The sequence below is a fragment of the Anneissia japonica genome, unplaced genomic scaffold, assembly GCF_011630105.1.
Source record: "Anneissia japonica isolate Jap-2015-1 unplaced genomic scaffold, ASM1163010v1 scaffold483_len1788099_cov177, whole genome shotgun sequence".
NCBI classification, from domain to species: domain Eukaryota; kingdom Metazoa; phylum Echinodermata; class Crinoidea; order Comatulida; family Comatulidae; genus Anneissia; species Anneissia japonica.
The window spans coordinates 544,952-562,108 of NW_022682587.1; the positions used below are offsets into that span (position 1 = coordinate 544,952).

Here is a 17,157-nt window from a genome sequence, read left to right on the forward strand (position 1 = left end):
ATGTGTTCTTATTTTTTTAAGTAATTCAGCCTCAGTTTTCTTTTAAAATGTACTTTTTTTTAATTATAGAAAAAAAAAAAAAAAAGCGATTCCAAATAGAATCAAAATATATTATATATTTACAGGAATTTCCTGTCTCATTCAAAGTTGATAAACATTACTTCTTGCCCTTCCTACTATGCATATGTAGGCCTAGATAAGTAATACAATACACATTCATTACAGCACGGTCGACTTTGGTTTAAACAACTATGGTATGACAGTCGACAGAAGACGGGAAATGCAATTTACTACCTCTAAAATCTTACAACTATTACCAATGTATTTTATTTAAAGGCTGGTATTATTTATATCATATTGAAATATTCCACTAAAACCGGAGAACTTTCGTCCAAATTGCTACACATTTTCACTTTCCTCGCGACATTGTTTACATTAGTTACTGAGTTTACAAGAACGTTTGTGATTGGCTAATAGCATCTCATCAATGCTTAACAGATATGGTAAGTGTGCTGTGATTGGGTACTGCTTTCGTGAACGACATTATTTTTTCGAAGATAAATTCTCATTTTTGGTTACAGTTTCCCCAAATTTACGATTGCCGACAATTATATTATGTTTCAATAAAATAGTATTGACATTTTTGTGCGAATGCCAAGTAGCGCGGATTGGTGGGTCACAGAATTCGTAAACTAAGCCGATTTTGGAGCCTCAACCCACGGTCTACATCATCATCATCTTCATATTCTTATCATCATCAACATCATCATCATCATCATCGTCATCATCATTATCATCTTTGTGGTTGCTATCATCAACTTCATAATTGTTGTAACATATTCATCATATTTTCTCATATCATTAATCATCATAATCATCATCTTACATCATATTTGTTATTAATATTATATCTTTCTCAAATCATCATTCCTTGGCATAATTATTTTTTGAATATTCATTATTTTTGATAATAATTACCATCATATTGGCATCATATCATATTTTCATCATCATCATTATGATCATATTCATAATTATCATTGTCTTCATCATCACATTAAAATCATTGTACCATTTAACAAAACATTGATAATTATATTCATAATAACATACATTACAGTACATAATTATGTTATAAAAACTAGAGAGAGAATGTTCTTTTTGATATTTTACAGGAAGTTGAACGAGAGATTTCATTTCGGACAGAAGCAGGTCTTTACTATTCCTACTACAAGCAAATGGTACTTAGTCCATCTATATCAGAAGGTATATCATTGTCATTAACATCAGTTCAGTACTTGCAGACTATAGCATTCATTCTGAATTTAAACTTTACGGTCAAACAAAAAAAATTTCTAGTTTCTCATCCCCTCGCGCATCCATTTTTTCTGCCTCACCAAATTCTCGGAATAAAAAAAAAGTGCTCTCATTCTCCTTATTTTTTTAAATATTAGGACGAGAAACTACTTAACTTGGCCAAATAGTAATTTCTAATTCTTTGTGTTTTCAACCCAGGCACATTTCTTTGTATTTCAAACCTACAATGAAAACACTGTCAAATTAAGATAAATGTGGTTTATTTTTTTCATACAGTCACTGAACTTGGAAAATGAAAATTGATTGAGCGAATATTAAATAAATCAATAATAATAAGCATTTTTTATTTAAAGGTTTATATGATCTCATAAATGATAACAACACCGAGAGTTGGCGTACTATCAACATCTTGAACCGGTTTAATGTTTACCAAGAAGTGTTCCTTGCTTCTGTGTACAGAATTTTTTCCCTCAAGGTTTGTACAATATAATATGAACATGGCGATTACTATACTAGTCTCGCAAATAGAACCATGAGTTTCGCGATGTGAAATGTAATGTTTACATAAACAGTCACCCTCTGAAAAATTTTTAATAATGTAATTCCTAATAGATGAATATTTATATAAATTATGTCTGCTTGGAATATTTACCCCCACACCAGCCTTCACGCTGGTGATAAGACACAATCTCTGTGTCAAGATGACATAATGACATTCCCATCAACATTAAGTACATTTTGAGACCGAAAGAAAATCTAGTTGAGTGGTTGTGCAGTAATTAGGTAGGGCGCTGCAGCATAAACCCACTGGCTCAAAATTGTCCTAAAGCATTGTTTGGTTGGTATAATTTTTTATCAATAAGGACTCAAACCAGAGGCCCATTCTGTACACGTCTTGTTCATTTGCACTTTTCAAAGGGTAGGCTTTACCTCGTTGCTGTGGTTTACTTCAACCCTTGTCACTTTGGAAGGATGGAATTTGACTACTGAATGCCTCTCTACTGCAACTGAGATATCACTGACCACCATTTTGGATTTGAACACAATGACAGTGCAATTTTTTTTTTTTTAATTTCCTCTACATCCAACAGCAAGTACACTCGCCACGTACAGGATAGAATAATGCTTTATAAACCAAATTATAAGGCTTAGGGAGTGGAGTTGTTTTAAGTTGTGAGAAAAAGTCCTGCTATGACAGGATAAGAACCCAGGACCCTGGGATAAGAAGGCAGTCATTTTAACTGCTAAGCTATTCAACGCCGCTCCAGATTAACTTTAGAGGTTAATCTGCCGGCCTTTAGCTTTAGCCAATTTATTAGACACATCATTTTGATGATATATGACTAGATAAAATTCCAAAAAAGTGTGTTAGTACATGTAAACTTGTTTTGGCACAGGGGAAGGAACCTTAACAAAAGGTCTGGCATTCAGTGTGTTAAAATTATGTCTGTATAAGTATCCTGCATCCCTGGGAATGATGTAAAATGCAATATTATAGTACAACTACCTCTTACTAATATTAATATCCTTGACAATCTTTGAAATGTCATCTTTGTAAGTATCATGGGTTCCTGTAGGAATAACGTATTATGATAGAGATACTACTGTTACAATCCTTGGAAATCCTCGTGTTGAGAATTTTATCGCTTTATTGATTACTAAACAATAAAATAGTACTTTTAAAGTGACACCTTCATGAGAAATAAGGAATTTCATTAATATGGGTACATCCTGAAGGTGTTTAATTAATACATTATAAAGTATCCTATTAATATCATAAAAGTTAAATTGTAACACTATAAATTTCTAAATAGGCTCATTGAAACTAATTACTAAATGTTTTATTTCTTTCAGAGCGTCATTGAGCCTATATTTTTCTACATCAATGCAGTATTTGCCTTACATGGAGTCTACATAATTGCTCTGTATGTGATGGCTTGGCTTCTGTCGGGGTCTTGGCTTAGTGGTGTACTTGCCGCGGCTTTATATATTTTCAACAAGTAGGTGATAATATTAACAGATAGTTTTTGTTTATAATAATAATATTATTCTAGATATGTAAAGAGCCTGATGTCGAGAAACCTCTAAGCGCTGTACTTAAACTACATTTGGAAAGAAAACGAAAGGACCAAAAAACAAAAAATTCCCACCATGCCAAAAAAAGATTAGATTAGTTAGATAATGCACGATGACCACATTTTAGGAGTAATAAGTCGATTCTGTGAATGAGAATGAAAACTGCAATAGGAGGTTTGTGGAGTATGAAATTTATCAGTGTATCCTGGTGCAATCTATACATTTTGAGACCTTGTGTTTTGGGGAACTAGTAATGATGATGGAGTTTGTATTAATGTGGGTACTGTTGGTGTGGGGGGGGGGATGGGAGTGATGGCAATATTAATTGGTTGTTATTATTTTATTGTAGTCTTGGTGCTGATAACAGAGATAGTGATGTCATTGGTGACGTCGAAAATGGTAAATGTAAATGTGACGGTAAATAATTCTCAAAAGGTAATAGTCGTGAAAACGATATTGATTTTCCTTATATTTTTTCAGAGATGATACAACTAGAGTTGAATACACTATTCCTTTGAGGGAAAGTTTTGCTCTGCCTTTCATGAGCCTTCAAATGATGTTCATCACCTATTACCTCCGACCACACATTTCCAGAAATGCTCAGGTAAATTCCATTGTTTTTACAAAGAGAAAAATGTTTTAGCTAAAGAACTCCACGATCCTGTATGTTGCCTTAAAAGTACTTTAGGCTTATCCATAAAGATATTCTGTGTTAAGCTAATATAATAAACTTTTATATTTTATTTGACAAAAACATGCCTAATATAAATATTATAATATAAATATGGTCATGATGACATCACATCATGACCATATATAGGCACATCATGGCCATATATAGGCACATCATAACCATATATAGCCACATCATGACTATATATGGGCATGTAACAGTTTTTTGTCAAAGAAAATTTGATAGTGTGGACAGAGCTTTATATACTGTAACTAAAAAAAAAAAAAAATCAGTTATTAGCTTTCAGTTGTAAGATAGAACAATGTAATGGCCAACGTAATGGACAAGCGTTTTGTACTGCGTCTCTTTCTTCGGATACAAAGCATTAATCCCAAAAAAAAAAAGGAATGCAAGTGAATATTTGTACTGAAATAATATTAAATGAAACAATCGCAACCCATGTCGGGACATAGCGTTGCTTTCACAGGTGAAGTACACAGATACCCACCGGCAAGTACAATGTAAAATTTGCTTTGGCCTTTGCATAGTGCATCGGGTCTACTACCATTAGAGTTGTGGGGGCCGGGGTGGTTGATGGGCCAGGGGAACATGGCTACTTTTTACTGTCAAAATTCCATTTTTTTCATATTGGGGGATTTTATTATTTTTTATTAATTTTCAGATTGTTTCATTAGCTGGTATCACTTTGTGTTCTTTCCTGTTTGTTTTAACTTGGCAATTTGCCCAGTTTGTGTTTCTGCTGCAAGCTATGGCATTCTATGGTACAGTGACACTTGGGTTTGTTCCACTATGTAAGGTAAGTGTGTCCAACCTAATTGAATTTGTAACATCTAAAACAAAATTATTGTCTTTAGTATGAAATAATATAATAGATTATAGGTTTTTTTTTTGGTTTTTCGCTCAGATTTTCTAATTTATGGATTTTTTAAAACGTGGCATAATTTATTCTATGATTTACATTGCAATTATTTTTGTTTATCTTTTTATAGATCCGTTATTTGCTGGGGGCTCAAGTTGTATCTATTATCCTAGTGTGTGTTCTGCAGTTTTTTAATAAGATGCTCCTTGGAGCTTTAGTGTTGAGTTTCATTCCTGCTGCCTTAATTGTTTTACACTTACAAGTAAGTTATCAATTTGACACTTACTAATATTAATTATTGATAAAGGTTTAGAGTCTTATTAAAGAATACTACTATACTAGTAAGACACGAGGCAAATAGACAACACAGTAATTAAATCCAGTGAAACGAAATGTGAGGAATACAAAATTACATGTTTCATGCTTGGCTAATCAGACGCATTTGTTTTCTCCTTTCAGGCCCGTTTTAATGTGAGGACAAACATTGGTGTAAATATTGCAAAAATTCTTGCTTATATATTTCTGGTTCTTTTTCTCACCATCTGCTTTAATGCAATAGTGAAGGTAGGTTGCATATCAATATTTTCAAAATGTTAAATAATAATGAAGTAGTAGGCAGATTGATAAAATTCTTGAAAAAGATGTAATGGTCAGTGGTAGATTCAAGGGTGGTGCCCCCCCCCCCAAATTTTTCAAAATTTTAACAAAAATTGAGAAAAAAGGAAAACTATGATCCAAATTTAGGTCTGAGAGTGCCATTACCGTCCATTTAGAAGTGTCATATGAATTTTCTTACCTCAATCCCAGCCATGGTGGGGCTGAGGTGGTCTTGATTCCCCATCTGTGATAGTTCCTCCCTGGGGCCCCCCTATTTCGATTTCCTGGATCTGCCACTGATTGTTATAATATAATTACTATGATAGTTTGATGTCCAGATGAATAATGAAAGCCATGTCTGTCTAATATCCAGCGGCTTATCAAAGAGTCTTGAAACTAGGCAGCTGATAGGTTTGTGAAAGGTCAAATGGGGGAGAGTTTGATGATTACGTGTGGGGGTGCACTTAAGGTGATTTTGAACTAGCTGTGCATAATTTTTTAAATACATTTAAAGTGGTAGGGAAACTTAGGGGAAGTTTTTTTTTTGGAGGGATGGGGGATGCTACTGCTAATATCTCATAGTTCTCTAAGGATATAGGATACAGTATTTGATTCCGCTTGACATATTTACAGTTAGACTGTACTTTTGATAAGACAGCTTCATAAATGTAGAACTTTAGTTTGATGACATATTAAAAATGTTACACAAGATCAGAATTTCAAATGGCATGTGAATATGCATTATAATTGGTCCCAATTGTGAAGATGCTGAATAGCAATTTAATGAATTTTGTAATAAAGCTAATTCAGCTGCATATGGCATAATGAATACAGATTTCTGAAGTGATGGTTGAAATTTATTGGTAGATTAAGAGGGTTGAGAAGCATTGGTTTGTTGCTCAAATTTTGTGCATCTTTTAGTGAAATCAACTTTCTTGAAGAGTACATTTTTACATCAAAGCTGACCTAAAGAACATTATAATGAAATTAATGAAATTTACAAGGCAATGACAACTATATAACACTAAAAAAACAAAGCATAAATATTATATTTACTGACATATTTTTGTTTTGTTTTCCAGTACCTGATCAATTTAGATGACGATCAACATATTTTCAAATTTCTTCTTGCGAAATTTGAGGTTGCAAGTACAAGGTGAAGATTAGATAATTGAATTTACATTTATTAAAAGTGTAGGCAATTGCCAGACAAAATAATATAAGACATAACAATAACTCAATAATTACGTTTGAATCAGTGGTTTGTCAGTGGAGAAAATGGATCCGGTTGAACGCATTTTGCAACGGAGTAGTATCACATGGTATCATGACATAACACTGTAATACTCTATAGGAAATTGTTATGTAATATGAAAAAAAAAAAACATAATTCTAATGTTGTTTTCTGTTGCAGAGATTTTGATGCCCTATTGTACAAATGTAATGGAGCCTTCCAGTTTCTATCACATGATTTCTTTGAGCGGACATCAAGTCATCTTCTTTTTCCAATCTATTTACCTACCATAATAACAATATTAGTCTGTGTCTTGATATCGGTCCTACAAAGATGGAGGTAGGAAATCATACAATTAGCAATTCATCTATTCATTATTAATTTTGGTGTTCTTTTCTGTTGTTCTGACAAGCACATAGAAATGAATTTTATATCCACTATACTAGGGTATAGCCATTCACCATAAATTACCCAAAAAATGTAAATATATGCAATAAACAACAGAAAATTAGACATAAACTGAACGCTTTCTAAGATGGCATCAATCGAAAGGAATTGTGGGTCAAGCCAGTTTGCAAGTTTTTATTTTATGTATTTATAGCAGAAACATGTTAATCCACTTTAAGAAATATAATGACTAAATCTGTAATATGTAGACAGTATATTGGCAATTCATCCTTTATTTATTTGTCTACATGCCATTTTCCCCAAAAAATATCAGATAATCTCTGAACCATCTTCACAGATATGCTTCTAATTCATTTTTTTTTGCCATTAGGTTTTGTAATCCTGTTACTGTTTGAGTCTAAGGAAGGCGGTTTGGCTCAGTGGTTTTCATTCTTTTCTTGGCCGGCCATGCTTAATAGATAACTGTATTGTATAATAATAACTGTCACAGAAGAATATATAAATGTATGAAAGTCCCTTTATTTCAGATTGCCTTTGAAGGAGAAGATGGATGATAATGATTGTCAACATGAACCACTCCTACAGCAACGTCCTGAGTTAGCGTACCACGCCATCCAGTCAGTATTCTTTGGAACATTGGCCCTTACTGTTCTGCGCATTAAATATCTGTGGACACCCCAGATGTGCGTCTTAGCTGCCGTTGGAGTAGGTGACACACAGGGCTGGAGGCTCTTGATGAGGAAAATAGGCATTACCTCGAAAACATATGTGAGTTTTTAATGTGAAAATTTATGAGAGAGATAAGATATATTAAACACCCAAATTGAAGCAAATCTGCTGAATACATGGTACACATTATTACAGTCAAATCTCTGTATTATTTGTAATCAAAGATGTATACACATTATTAGAGGACTTGACATGAATTGGTTGCTTGTTTGGTTTTTCAATAGTAGATTAAAGTACTCTTATTTTTGTGTTTAATTTATTTTAGGTTAGTATCATTCAACATGCTGCTACACTCACTGTAATTGCATTATTGGTCTATTTGGTAAGTTGAACTGGAGTTCTTTCATCTTTCATTTTAAATAGATAAGCCTTACTCTATACACCTATTAACATTCTAGTCAAGGAGAGTGAGAGATTGAGTTGGAAATTGACCTCTTTGTATATCTGCTGGAGGACAATAAGGACAGTGTGCATTGCTTCTTTCAACCTAGGAGCTACATAGAAATCTGGTGGGGTAGTACCTGGCAGGACTCTTTTGTGGATCCTTCCAGCTTGACCAGAAATTAAAATAATCCCACAGGCAATTGAAAATGTTTGTCACTCACTCTCAGTAGTGTATTGAAGTGGGTTTCCCCCCTCCCCCTCAAAAAAAAGCTTGCCCCTCCAGCTTTCCTCCATTTAAAATGTTTGAAGCAAAAATATCATGCTCACATAGCTAAAAATCACTTCATATCACAATATCACCTTAGTTTGCGAGGTAGCGTCCCCTCACTTAATCATCGAGACCCTCATACTTTACCTTAGTGCCCCCCCCCCCATTTCAAGACACTTAGATACACGATTGCTCACTCTGATTTTGCCTTTATATCCAGTGACCAGGGAACTTAAGCATCATAAAGGCTTATTTCATTGTGCACCATATAAATGTGTTGAATATAAAATGTAACTTTGTGTTTTTCTTTCTGACAGTGCTTACCTGATGCCATGAGTCAGCTGGGCCTACTAAGAGAATTCTACGATCCAGACACAGTTGAACTCATGGTGTGGATCAAGTAAGTAATCCTGCAAAGACTTTGTGTTTAAAGAGTATTATCGTAAACATTCTCAACTTTCATCCTGTAATTTTACAGAATTTTAAAATGCCACATAACTTTGAGTAGCAGCAGTTATACTTGGTAGTATATAATGTATTCAAAATATGGTTATATCAAAACCATATTGCAAATTTCAGGTATAAATCATAAGAAATAGTTTTTGATTTGAATTCTTAATGTTAATATGTTTGTTGTTTATTCCAGTGTATTTTTTGTGTACATTTTATATTCATCTTTTTTTTTTATATATATCATTATCTTTATTAATCAATTCACAAAAAAATAAATTTGCAGCAGATGCTGTTAAATTAAAGTATTTGAAAACTAAAAAAAAAAAAATTTAAGCATGATGTATCTTCTCTGTTATTAGCAAAAATGGAACATTCGTCTTCATGTATAAACACAAATGCTAATAGATTGCTTTCGCTTTTATTATTTTGCAGTCAGCAGACCCCAAAGACCGCTGTGTTTAGTGGCAGCATGCAGCTTCTAGCCGGGGTGAAGCTGTGTACGGGGAGAAAGCTCACCAATCATCCGCATTACGAGGATAAAATGCTACGAGAAAAAACAAGACAAGTAAGGCAATAAATATAATTTTGCAGAGCTTGGTGATGATGATAATGATGATGATGATAATGATGATGATGCAGTATATTATTTGAAGGTTTGCATGGCGAGGTAATAAATATTAACATTTGTGTTAATGGTGCACCGCAAGAATTAATGATGATGATGGCAGTTATGATGATAAAGACAGAGATAGCGGTGATGACAGCATTCATGGAAATAATTATGAAGAATATGTTTGTGATGATGATGTTTAATAATTATGACTATAATGATGGCAATTATTATAATAAATACAGAAATATAATACTTTCCTTCAAATTAAGCATTTACTTCAAAATATATTCCAACAACTATCTTAGGTTAGGTCCCTCCAAATATTATTGTCCTATTAAAAGTTGACTTATTTCTGAGCATTGAAGAGAACATGATTTGAATATATCATTATATTTGTAGTTGTATCAGTACTACGGAAGGAGGACACCAAAAGAAGTCTTTGATATACATGAGAAGATTGGCACAGATTACATCATATTGGAAGACAGCATCTGCTATGCAAGAGCTTCCCCTCAAGGATGTCGGCTACCAGATATCATTGACATCACCAATGGTCATGTAAGTAATACATTTATGAATGATTAACAAGGTTTTAGTTTAACTATGAGAATTGCTCTACTTAACAATAATAATAATTGAACTTTATATTACTATTCATTCATTCATGGATTTTATTCAATATAATATTCAATATAAAAAATTCAAGCAAAAAAAGTTAAAATTAAGATTATATCATAAAAACTACAAAATTACCATATAAAAAAAATAAATGAGTAAGTGAATAAATAAATAACGGGGGAACAGAAGGCAGTATAATGTATTGTAGACGAATCTAAATTGCACATTATTTACATTGCCCTGGTGGGAGTCATTAAAACAGTACATTAAAAAGCGAAAATACATGATTATATGTTCTCACAATCAAACACATCTCTACTCTGCAAACCTCATAAAGAGACTTGGTTAGTAAGTACTGGTCTACAATTGCCTCTTATCGATCGTGAGGTCACAACAATTACGCTTCTTAGGACATATCCTCAGGGTGTCAAAAGAACCAAGTCAAATATATGCACTTTACACTCCTCCACATGGCAAGCGAAGGAAATCATACCTATCCTAAGTACAGAGATTATTAGGTGATACCGAAGGCATGCTCTAGCCAGATAAAATTGTCACCTTTGCCACGGATCGTGTTGCTAGGAGAAATCATGTGGTCGCCTGTTCACAGCTGAATGAATGAATTATGCTCTACAAATATAGACAATTGTGCTGTACGTGCAATTGTTTGTGACAAATGTTCAATGCACAGCAATATGTGCTTCAGCAATTAAAATAATAATAATAGTGGTAGACTTATCAATCAATCAATTTATAGCGCATATTGTTAAGTCCTCTATGCACTTCACATTATCATTACCCAGTGGTCACAAACTCAAGATCCTTAAGAGAGTATTCCATAACGTTGCAGCAGCTACCCTACCAAGTACCCATTTATACTCCTGGGTGGAGAGAAGCTGAGCAGATAAAGTGCCTTGCTCAACTACACAAGTGAAATGTACAGCAAGGGATTGAAACCCCGACCCCAAGGCTGGGAAACCGAACCGTTCCCACTGCGCCAAACCACTTCCACAGTTCCTGTAAGTTGACTGGTTATAAATACTTGATGCGATTGTTAATGGTCTTGCATTGCTAGGGGGTAGTAGTAGTAAAGCAGCAGAGTTAAATTTTGGCATGAAGCACAAGTCAACAAATACATGCTGCTTTTCATCATTGTCGTGATAGTGACTATCTCGATAAGTCTGGCTATAATTGAGAGCAAATGTTTAAGACCATTTTACATCAATCCACCCTGGATACTCTGTTTTTTCTTGTTACAGCTTTATTCGGGTGCCATGGCTTCCGAAGAACCCGGCTTAGAGGATATCAGTACTTTGCGATTCTGCGATGGTATTCAAGGTGCATCAGAGAAATACACTAAATATTTCAAAACTGTACTCAAGAATAAAACATTTAGAGTATATAAATTAAATAAAGATAAACATAAAAAGAACAGAAAACAAAGCTAACAAGATGTAAACATTTTGTGTCCATGCTACAGGACTGTACCATTGTCATAATGGGTGATACCAGAAAGCTTTTCAATTCAGATTTTAAACATATACTCAAATGGTAATTGGAAGGTCTTGGGTTTGAATCCCTATATGGATAATGCGTTTTTCTAAAAAAATGTATTAATATCAACAGTGGAGGTTATCTCAATACCAAAGTTTCTATCATTCCTTGAGAAAAAATGTCCTAATTGAAGTACAAGGGTGTATACTGTACCACTTACTCATAGCTAATTTGGTAGAGTATCTGAATGGTAATCGGAAAGTCTTGGGTTCAAAGCCCGATGGACACAATAGGTTTTTTATTAATATTGTTACCACCAGTAGAGGTGGATCTCCATTACAAAGTTAATATGGTGTGCTTTTATAACAAATTTATGTAATAATAAAGTAAGAACTTATATAGCGCCATTTAAAAAACCGAAGTAATTATCAGTGGCGCTTCATGTTATTGTTGGAATAAGTGCGTTTTGAGTGATTTTTTAAATAAAGGAATTGATGCTGATAGAGTTTTGTAGTCGTTGAAGCCTGTTAATTTGGATTTTAGGAATATTAAATAAAAGAGAGTTGCAATAGTCAAGTCGGGAGAAAATGAAAGCGTGAATAATCAGAGCCGTAGTTCGTTTTGATAAGTATGATAAGTAAACACGTTATATTTTCATTGCGGATTTTTTGGGCTCAGTACGGACTCTAAACGTATACATTTTCTTTTAGTTTTAAGGCGTATGCGGATTTTATAAGTCCGCAATGACGATATAACGTGTTTGTATTTAAAAGGCTTTTATTGTTTTGTACAAATACAAGAGTTAATATTATGTTTACGAACTTCAGTTATTGTCAAACTACTCTTTAATGAGCATCTCATACTTATGAACCCTTTCCACCACGTTAGCCCTGTGTAATTGTAATTTTTAAAATTTAATTTATTTAAAAAACTGTTTTCTTGTATTGTGCACATATTCATTTCAGGTAAATTGCTTTTATAATATTCATTGCAATACCTTGAGAAAAAAAAAAAAAAAAAACCTATCCTAATGGGAAATTCCAAGGGTGAAAACCACTTTGAATCATAGCTCAGTTGGTAGAGTATCCAAACGTTAATCGAAAGGCCTTTGGTTCAAATCCTAATGGAGACAATATGTTTTTTTGCTCAAAAAATGTATTATCTTTATCACCAGTGTAGTTGGATCTCCATTACAAAGTTACAATTGTGTGCATTTGTAACATATTAATGTATTTGAAATGCTTTTTTATGTTTTGTAATACAAGAGTATTATTATGTTTATGGACTTGAGTTATTGTCCAACTTACTTTTTAATGATTTTCTTGTAATTCAGAAACTCTTTCCACCACGTAGCCATGTATAATTGTAAATTTTTAATTTAATTTATTTTAATAAATTGTTTTCTTGTGTTGTGCACATATTCATTTCAGGGAAATTGCTCAGAATACTTTTCTTATACACAATGTGAAACTTCTTCCCCATTTTAAAAATTATTCCTAGTTGTGCAGCTAATTCTTAGTTACCAAGCATCTCGCATTCAAACAGGACTTTCACACATGTTAAAGCCATTTTATCTAAAACACGCTTTTTGAAAATTCTATGAGTGATCATAAATTTTTCATACAATTATTAAAAAACCATTTAGAATTACAGTTGAACTTAACCTATGTTGAATCCAAAATGGATTTGAAAAAATTTTCGACTTGTAAAATTTCACTTACAGATCTCTAATTAAGGGAAAGCACAATTTGACATGTAAAATAAGATCAACTTAGAAATTAGTCAAGTCAGTCAAAGTCGACTTAGGCAAAGTTAACTGTAGTAGATAGATATTAGTCTAAAGCCCTGTTCAGACTATCATGTTTTATTTGACAAAAACATGTGACATGCCTAAAAATGGTTATGATGACATCACATTTTGATCGTATACGCACATGAGCATGATACAACTGTTTTTTTTTGTCAAAGTAGAGCTTAAGAGGCGATTCAAATTTTGGATGAAAATGTCCAAATGACCTCAGCCATGACACTAATTATTATATTAAATGCAACGATTAATATAAGCCAATAAGATCTCTTTAAATAATAAAGCCTCAAGAATGGCAAAAATGTAAATAGGTGTTGTAAAAATTTTTTTTAAATTGGCAAATGTTGATAGTTGAAATAATAACTCTCTCCATATTTCCTTGACTGTTGTTAATTCTGTTATCTTGCTTGTTAATAAATCTGCTGCATTGCTTTATATATTGAAAATGTGTTTCTATTGTGCTGGATACATTATACAGTAGAACTTCATACACTAAAAACATACTGAGAAAATCTGGTCATTCAGCATTTAATCAGAACCACCCGCTTAAAAAAGAAAATATCTAACAAAGAACATGTAATAGATACTCTAAGACCACTTCTGTAATTGAGAAATCTACCATTTCAGGAGTCAAAATTTGGAAGAAGTCATTTCCTGGAGATCTGTTTAAACAACCTTCTTAGCAATCTAATTTTGTTTTGCTACAAATTGTAATATCAATCAACACTGACTTCTATGAGACAAATGATAGTAATGGGGTAATACAGTAGTAAAAATATGCAGATTTAATGAATTTGCAGGAGATGGGTTATTTTCTGGGAGATTCTTATCGGGTTGCAGGAAAACAGGAGGCTGTCCCGAATTCTGGGAGATTAAGGACCCCTGCCATTTTACATGAAACCAGTTGCAACATGTCAGTCTCTTTCTTGAACTACCACAGATAATAATTACACAAGATCTAAAAGTACCATAAAAATTTAATACAAGTTCAGAAATACATACAGTAATCGCATTCGAAATTTGGGTAATTATGGTAACATTAATGCAATATTAAGATACAACACTATGGCCTACAGTAAGTATATCAGAGGTACTGTATTAATAATTTGCAACATTGTGGTATTGTACAGTTGACAAACTATGGTAATGCAATACTACAAAAACAAGGTATTTTGAAGGATCTTCAAAAAATGTTTCAGACTACTGCAGAACACAACCATCAAAATCATCATCAGAGCTTTGTCCTTGACAGGGGCAATCGAGGCCTCCCCCAGAGTAAAAATGTTTACCGCAGGACTGACAATGTATTTCACGGTAGTCTCCGAGGCACCTGCCGAAGCCTGGACAACCTATGCAATGGTTGTGAGATTTACCAGAGTCAAAATGTGTTCCATTGCTGCACATCTTAGTCACATAGATGCCACCGCATTCTTCGCCTGGACATTTCAAAGTTGCCATTTCACCACCATCTTCATAGTCCAACCCTGCATAATCTGGTTGGTAAAGAATGTCACGAATGGTTGCTTTTAGGTCACCTTTACACCAATAACAACTACTTTCAATAATGACATTATCCAGAGGACTATCGCCACTGATGTCAATGTAACCCTTCTGGATTCCTGCACGAAGGCATCTGCTGACAGATTCGATGTTGGCTACACCTTGTTTATCAAGCCATTTGTTGACCGCCTTCACTGACATTCTGGTCCTGGTTTTTGGTTTTTCCTTCTCCATGCCACATAGACGCATCAGCAGCTGGCCTTTTGTTCCAGACACCTTCATATTAGCATCTCGACACATTTCCTTCAACTCGCGAGTTGGTAGCTTCTGCAGTGATTCAAGTTTTACATGTGACATCTTCCCTAAAAAGAACCATGAAAAATAAAGTTCTTTTAATTAGACCAAGTGACCAGAGCTCTGCTAGTGTGAGCCTAAAATTGTATAAATTGTTAGAATAACCCATAACTTGCAGCATCATTGTGCTGAATTGCGTAGTATTGGCATGGTATGACTACCTGACTGCTGTGTAAGGTGCAGCTTCGTATTCACATCATCCCATGCCAGGGGCTGAAATGAACCAGAGCAGACACTAGGCCTATTTACTTTCCAAATGCCATTGTGTTTGGGCAACAGAAAATTATTTTGCCTATTAGGTCAGACAAAAAGGATATTATTTGGGTGTAGGCCTAGCCTGGCCCTAGTAATAATAGGCCTAGGGCCTAGACAATTCAGAAAAGTGATCAAGCTGTAAAGAGCAAGAATGTAATTATTTATTAGGCTAGTATTATAGGGTCCTCCTAGGCCTAATGTTTTTTGAATGAATTGAATCTTCAGGCTCTTTATAAATTACTGTAAAGCATTTATAATAATGTAATGTAATGATACACGACGATAAGTTTAAAAATTTGATGCTCTTATCTTAGCCGGATAGCAAAAGTTTAGACCTTTCGTGTTGAGCATGCAGATAGGCCTGCTCTAGGGTCCGGAAACCTAAGGTCCACACTGTCCTGCTGTAGGCGCTAGATATGGCCTAGGCCTAGCCTAGGCCTATTTGGATTTTTTTTCGCGCGTAATATTTACTATTGAGCTATATTTTTTTTGCCAGATGGGGATAATAGTAATACTATAATAAGTGTTACTGGAAAGTCTTCTAGAGTATTTGCTCAAAAATATAGTAATAATACTAATAGGAATACTAACTTACCAACAATTGTTTGTTTGTTCTATGTCTTCAACTAGCTCCGGATTGCGCGGCATCATCACTTTTGAACTCAAGAAAACTTTCCCTGACACAGAGGGCGCCATACAATGTGCGGATGATTAATTGCAATCATCATAATTCGTCAAAGGGAAGTGCAGGAGTGCCGCTAGGATTTCCCAAACATTTTGACAATTTAGGGGTTTCAACTGTTTATTTTATCATGATTTAATCGATGTTAGAGTCAACCAATATGTAGGAAACAATTTTAATGTTTTTGTCCGACGAAATGTGGTTTTTCTCCCTGACAGTGGACGTTCTCCCGACGGGGGCTGCTGGCTCAACCCCCGGCACAAGTGATGCGACCATGATTTATTTATTTTATTTTATTTTATTTCTTCCAACAGCGAAGAATCACCACTTACAGGTAAGAAAAAATGTAAAATACACAGTATAATATAATACAGTATAAATACAGAGATATAAAAAATATGGAAGAACCATAAAATGCGGAGAGAAGAATAACACACACAAAAAAAAGGCTCTAATTAAGGCTTACGCCTTACTGCCGGTAGCGGCTCTAGGATATATTTTCTTGGGGGGGGGGGGCTAAGTTGTCCGACAGGGGGAGTTGAGCTCGTAGGCCCGAGCTGGAGGAAGGGGTTGAGGGGGTCCCCTCCCAAATGAGATTTTCTTGAAGAATATCAACCACGGGATGGCCGAAAATGGCACTCTCAGACTGTGACAGACATGTGTTTGGCTTGGTGTTTGCCTATTTTTATATGTTTTATGGTCTGACGGCCCAACGAGCTCTGTCCGGCGCGGGGTGGGGGAGGTTTGACCTGTCAGGTGGGGGGGGGGTCGTCGGTAAACGTTAGTGGGAGTCAGGGACAACAGTTGGGCCGACG

General features: G+C 34.4%; 2 protein-coding genes across 9 annotated transcripts in view; one reads left to right on the forward strand and one right to left on the reverse strand.

Moving 5' to 3' along the window:
- The window catches only part of LOC117100470 (probable C-mannosyltransferase DPY19L3), a 27,619-nt gene extending 15,502 nt beyond the window's left edge, over positions 1-12,117 (forward strand). For all 8 annotated transcript variants that reach the window (XM_033240211.1, XM_033240301.1, XM_033240378.1 and 5 more), the window contains exons 3-17: positions 1,176-1,266; positions 1,671-1,792; positions 3,172-3,317; positions 3,874-3,997; positions 4,749-4,883; positions 5,077-5,208; positions 5,406-5,510; positions 6,626-6,699; positions 6,958-7,116; positions 7,713-7,953; positions 8,180-8,236; positions 8,884-8,966; positions 9,452-9,584; positions 10,032-10,190; positions 11,510-12,117. In XM_033240211.1, coding sequence (XP_033096102.1) covers positions 1,176-1,266; positions 1,671-1,792; positions 3,172-3,317; positions 3,874-3,997; positions 4,749-4,883; positions 5,077-5,208; positions 5,406-5,510; positions 6,626-6,699; positions 6,958-7,116; positions 7,713-7,953; positions 8,180-8,236; positions 8,884-8,966; positions 9,452-9,584; positions 10,032-10,190; positions 11,510-11,698 — 1,950 coding nt within the window. In that variant the 3' untranslated portion in view covers positions 11,699-12,117. The remainder of the gene's footprint in view (positions 1-1,175; positions 1,267-1,670; positions 1,793-3,171; positions 3,318-3,873; positions 3,998-4,748; positions 4,884-5,076; positions 5,209-5,405; positions 5,511-6,625; positions 6,700-6,957; positions 7,117-7,712; positions 7,954-8,179; positions 8,237-8,883; positions 8,967-9,451; positions 9,585-10,031; positions 10,191-11,509) is intronic.
- A 2,006-nt stretch (positions 12,118-14,123) lies between these two features.
- Positions 14,124-16,305, reverse strand: LOC117100960. Its single transcript, XM_033240830.1, has 2 exons — positions 16,256-16,305; positions 14,124-15,413 (listed from the first exon to the last, which is right to left on the reverse strand). Exon 2 carries the CDS (start codon positions 15,406-15,408, stop codon positions 14,752-14,754), a length of 657 nt encoding a protein of 218 aa, XP_033096721.1. The 5' UTR covers positions 15,409-15,413; positions 16,256-16,305; the 3' UTR covers positions 14,124-14,751.
- Between the last annotated feature and the right edge of the window lie 852 nt (positions 16,306-17,157).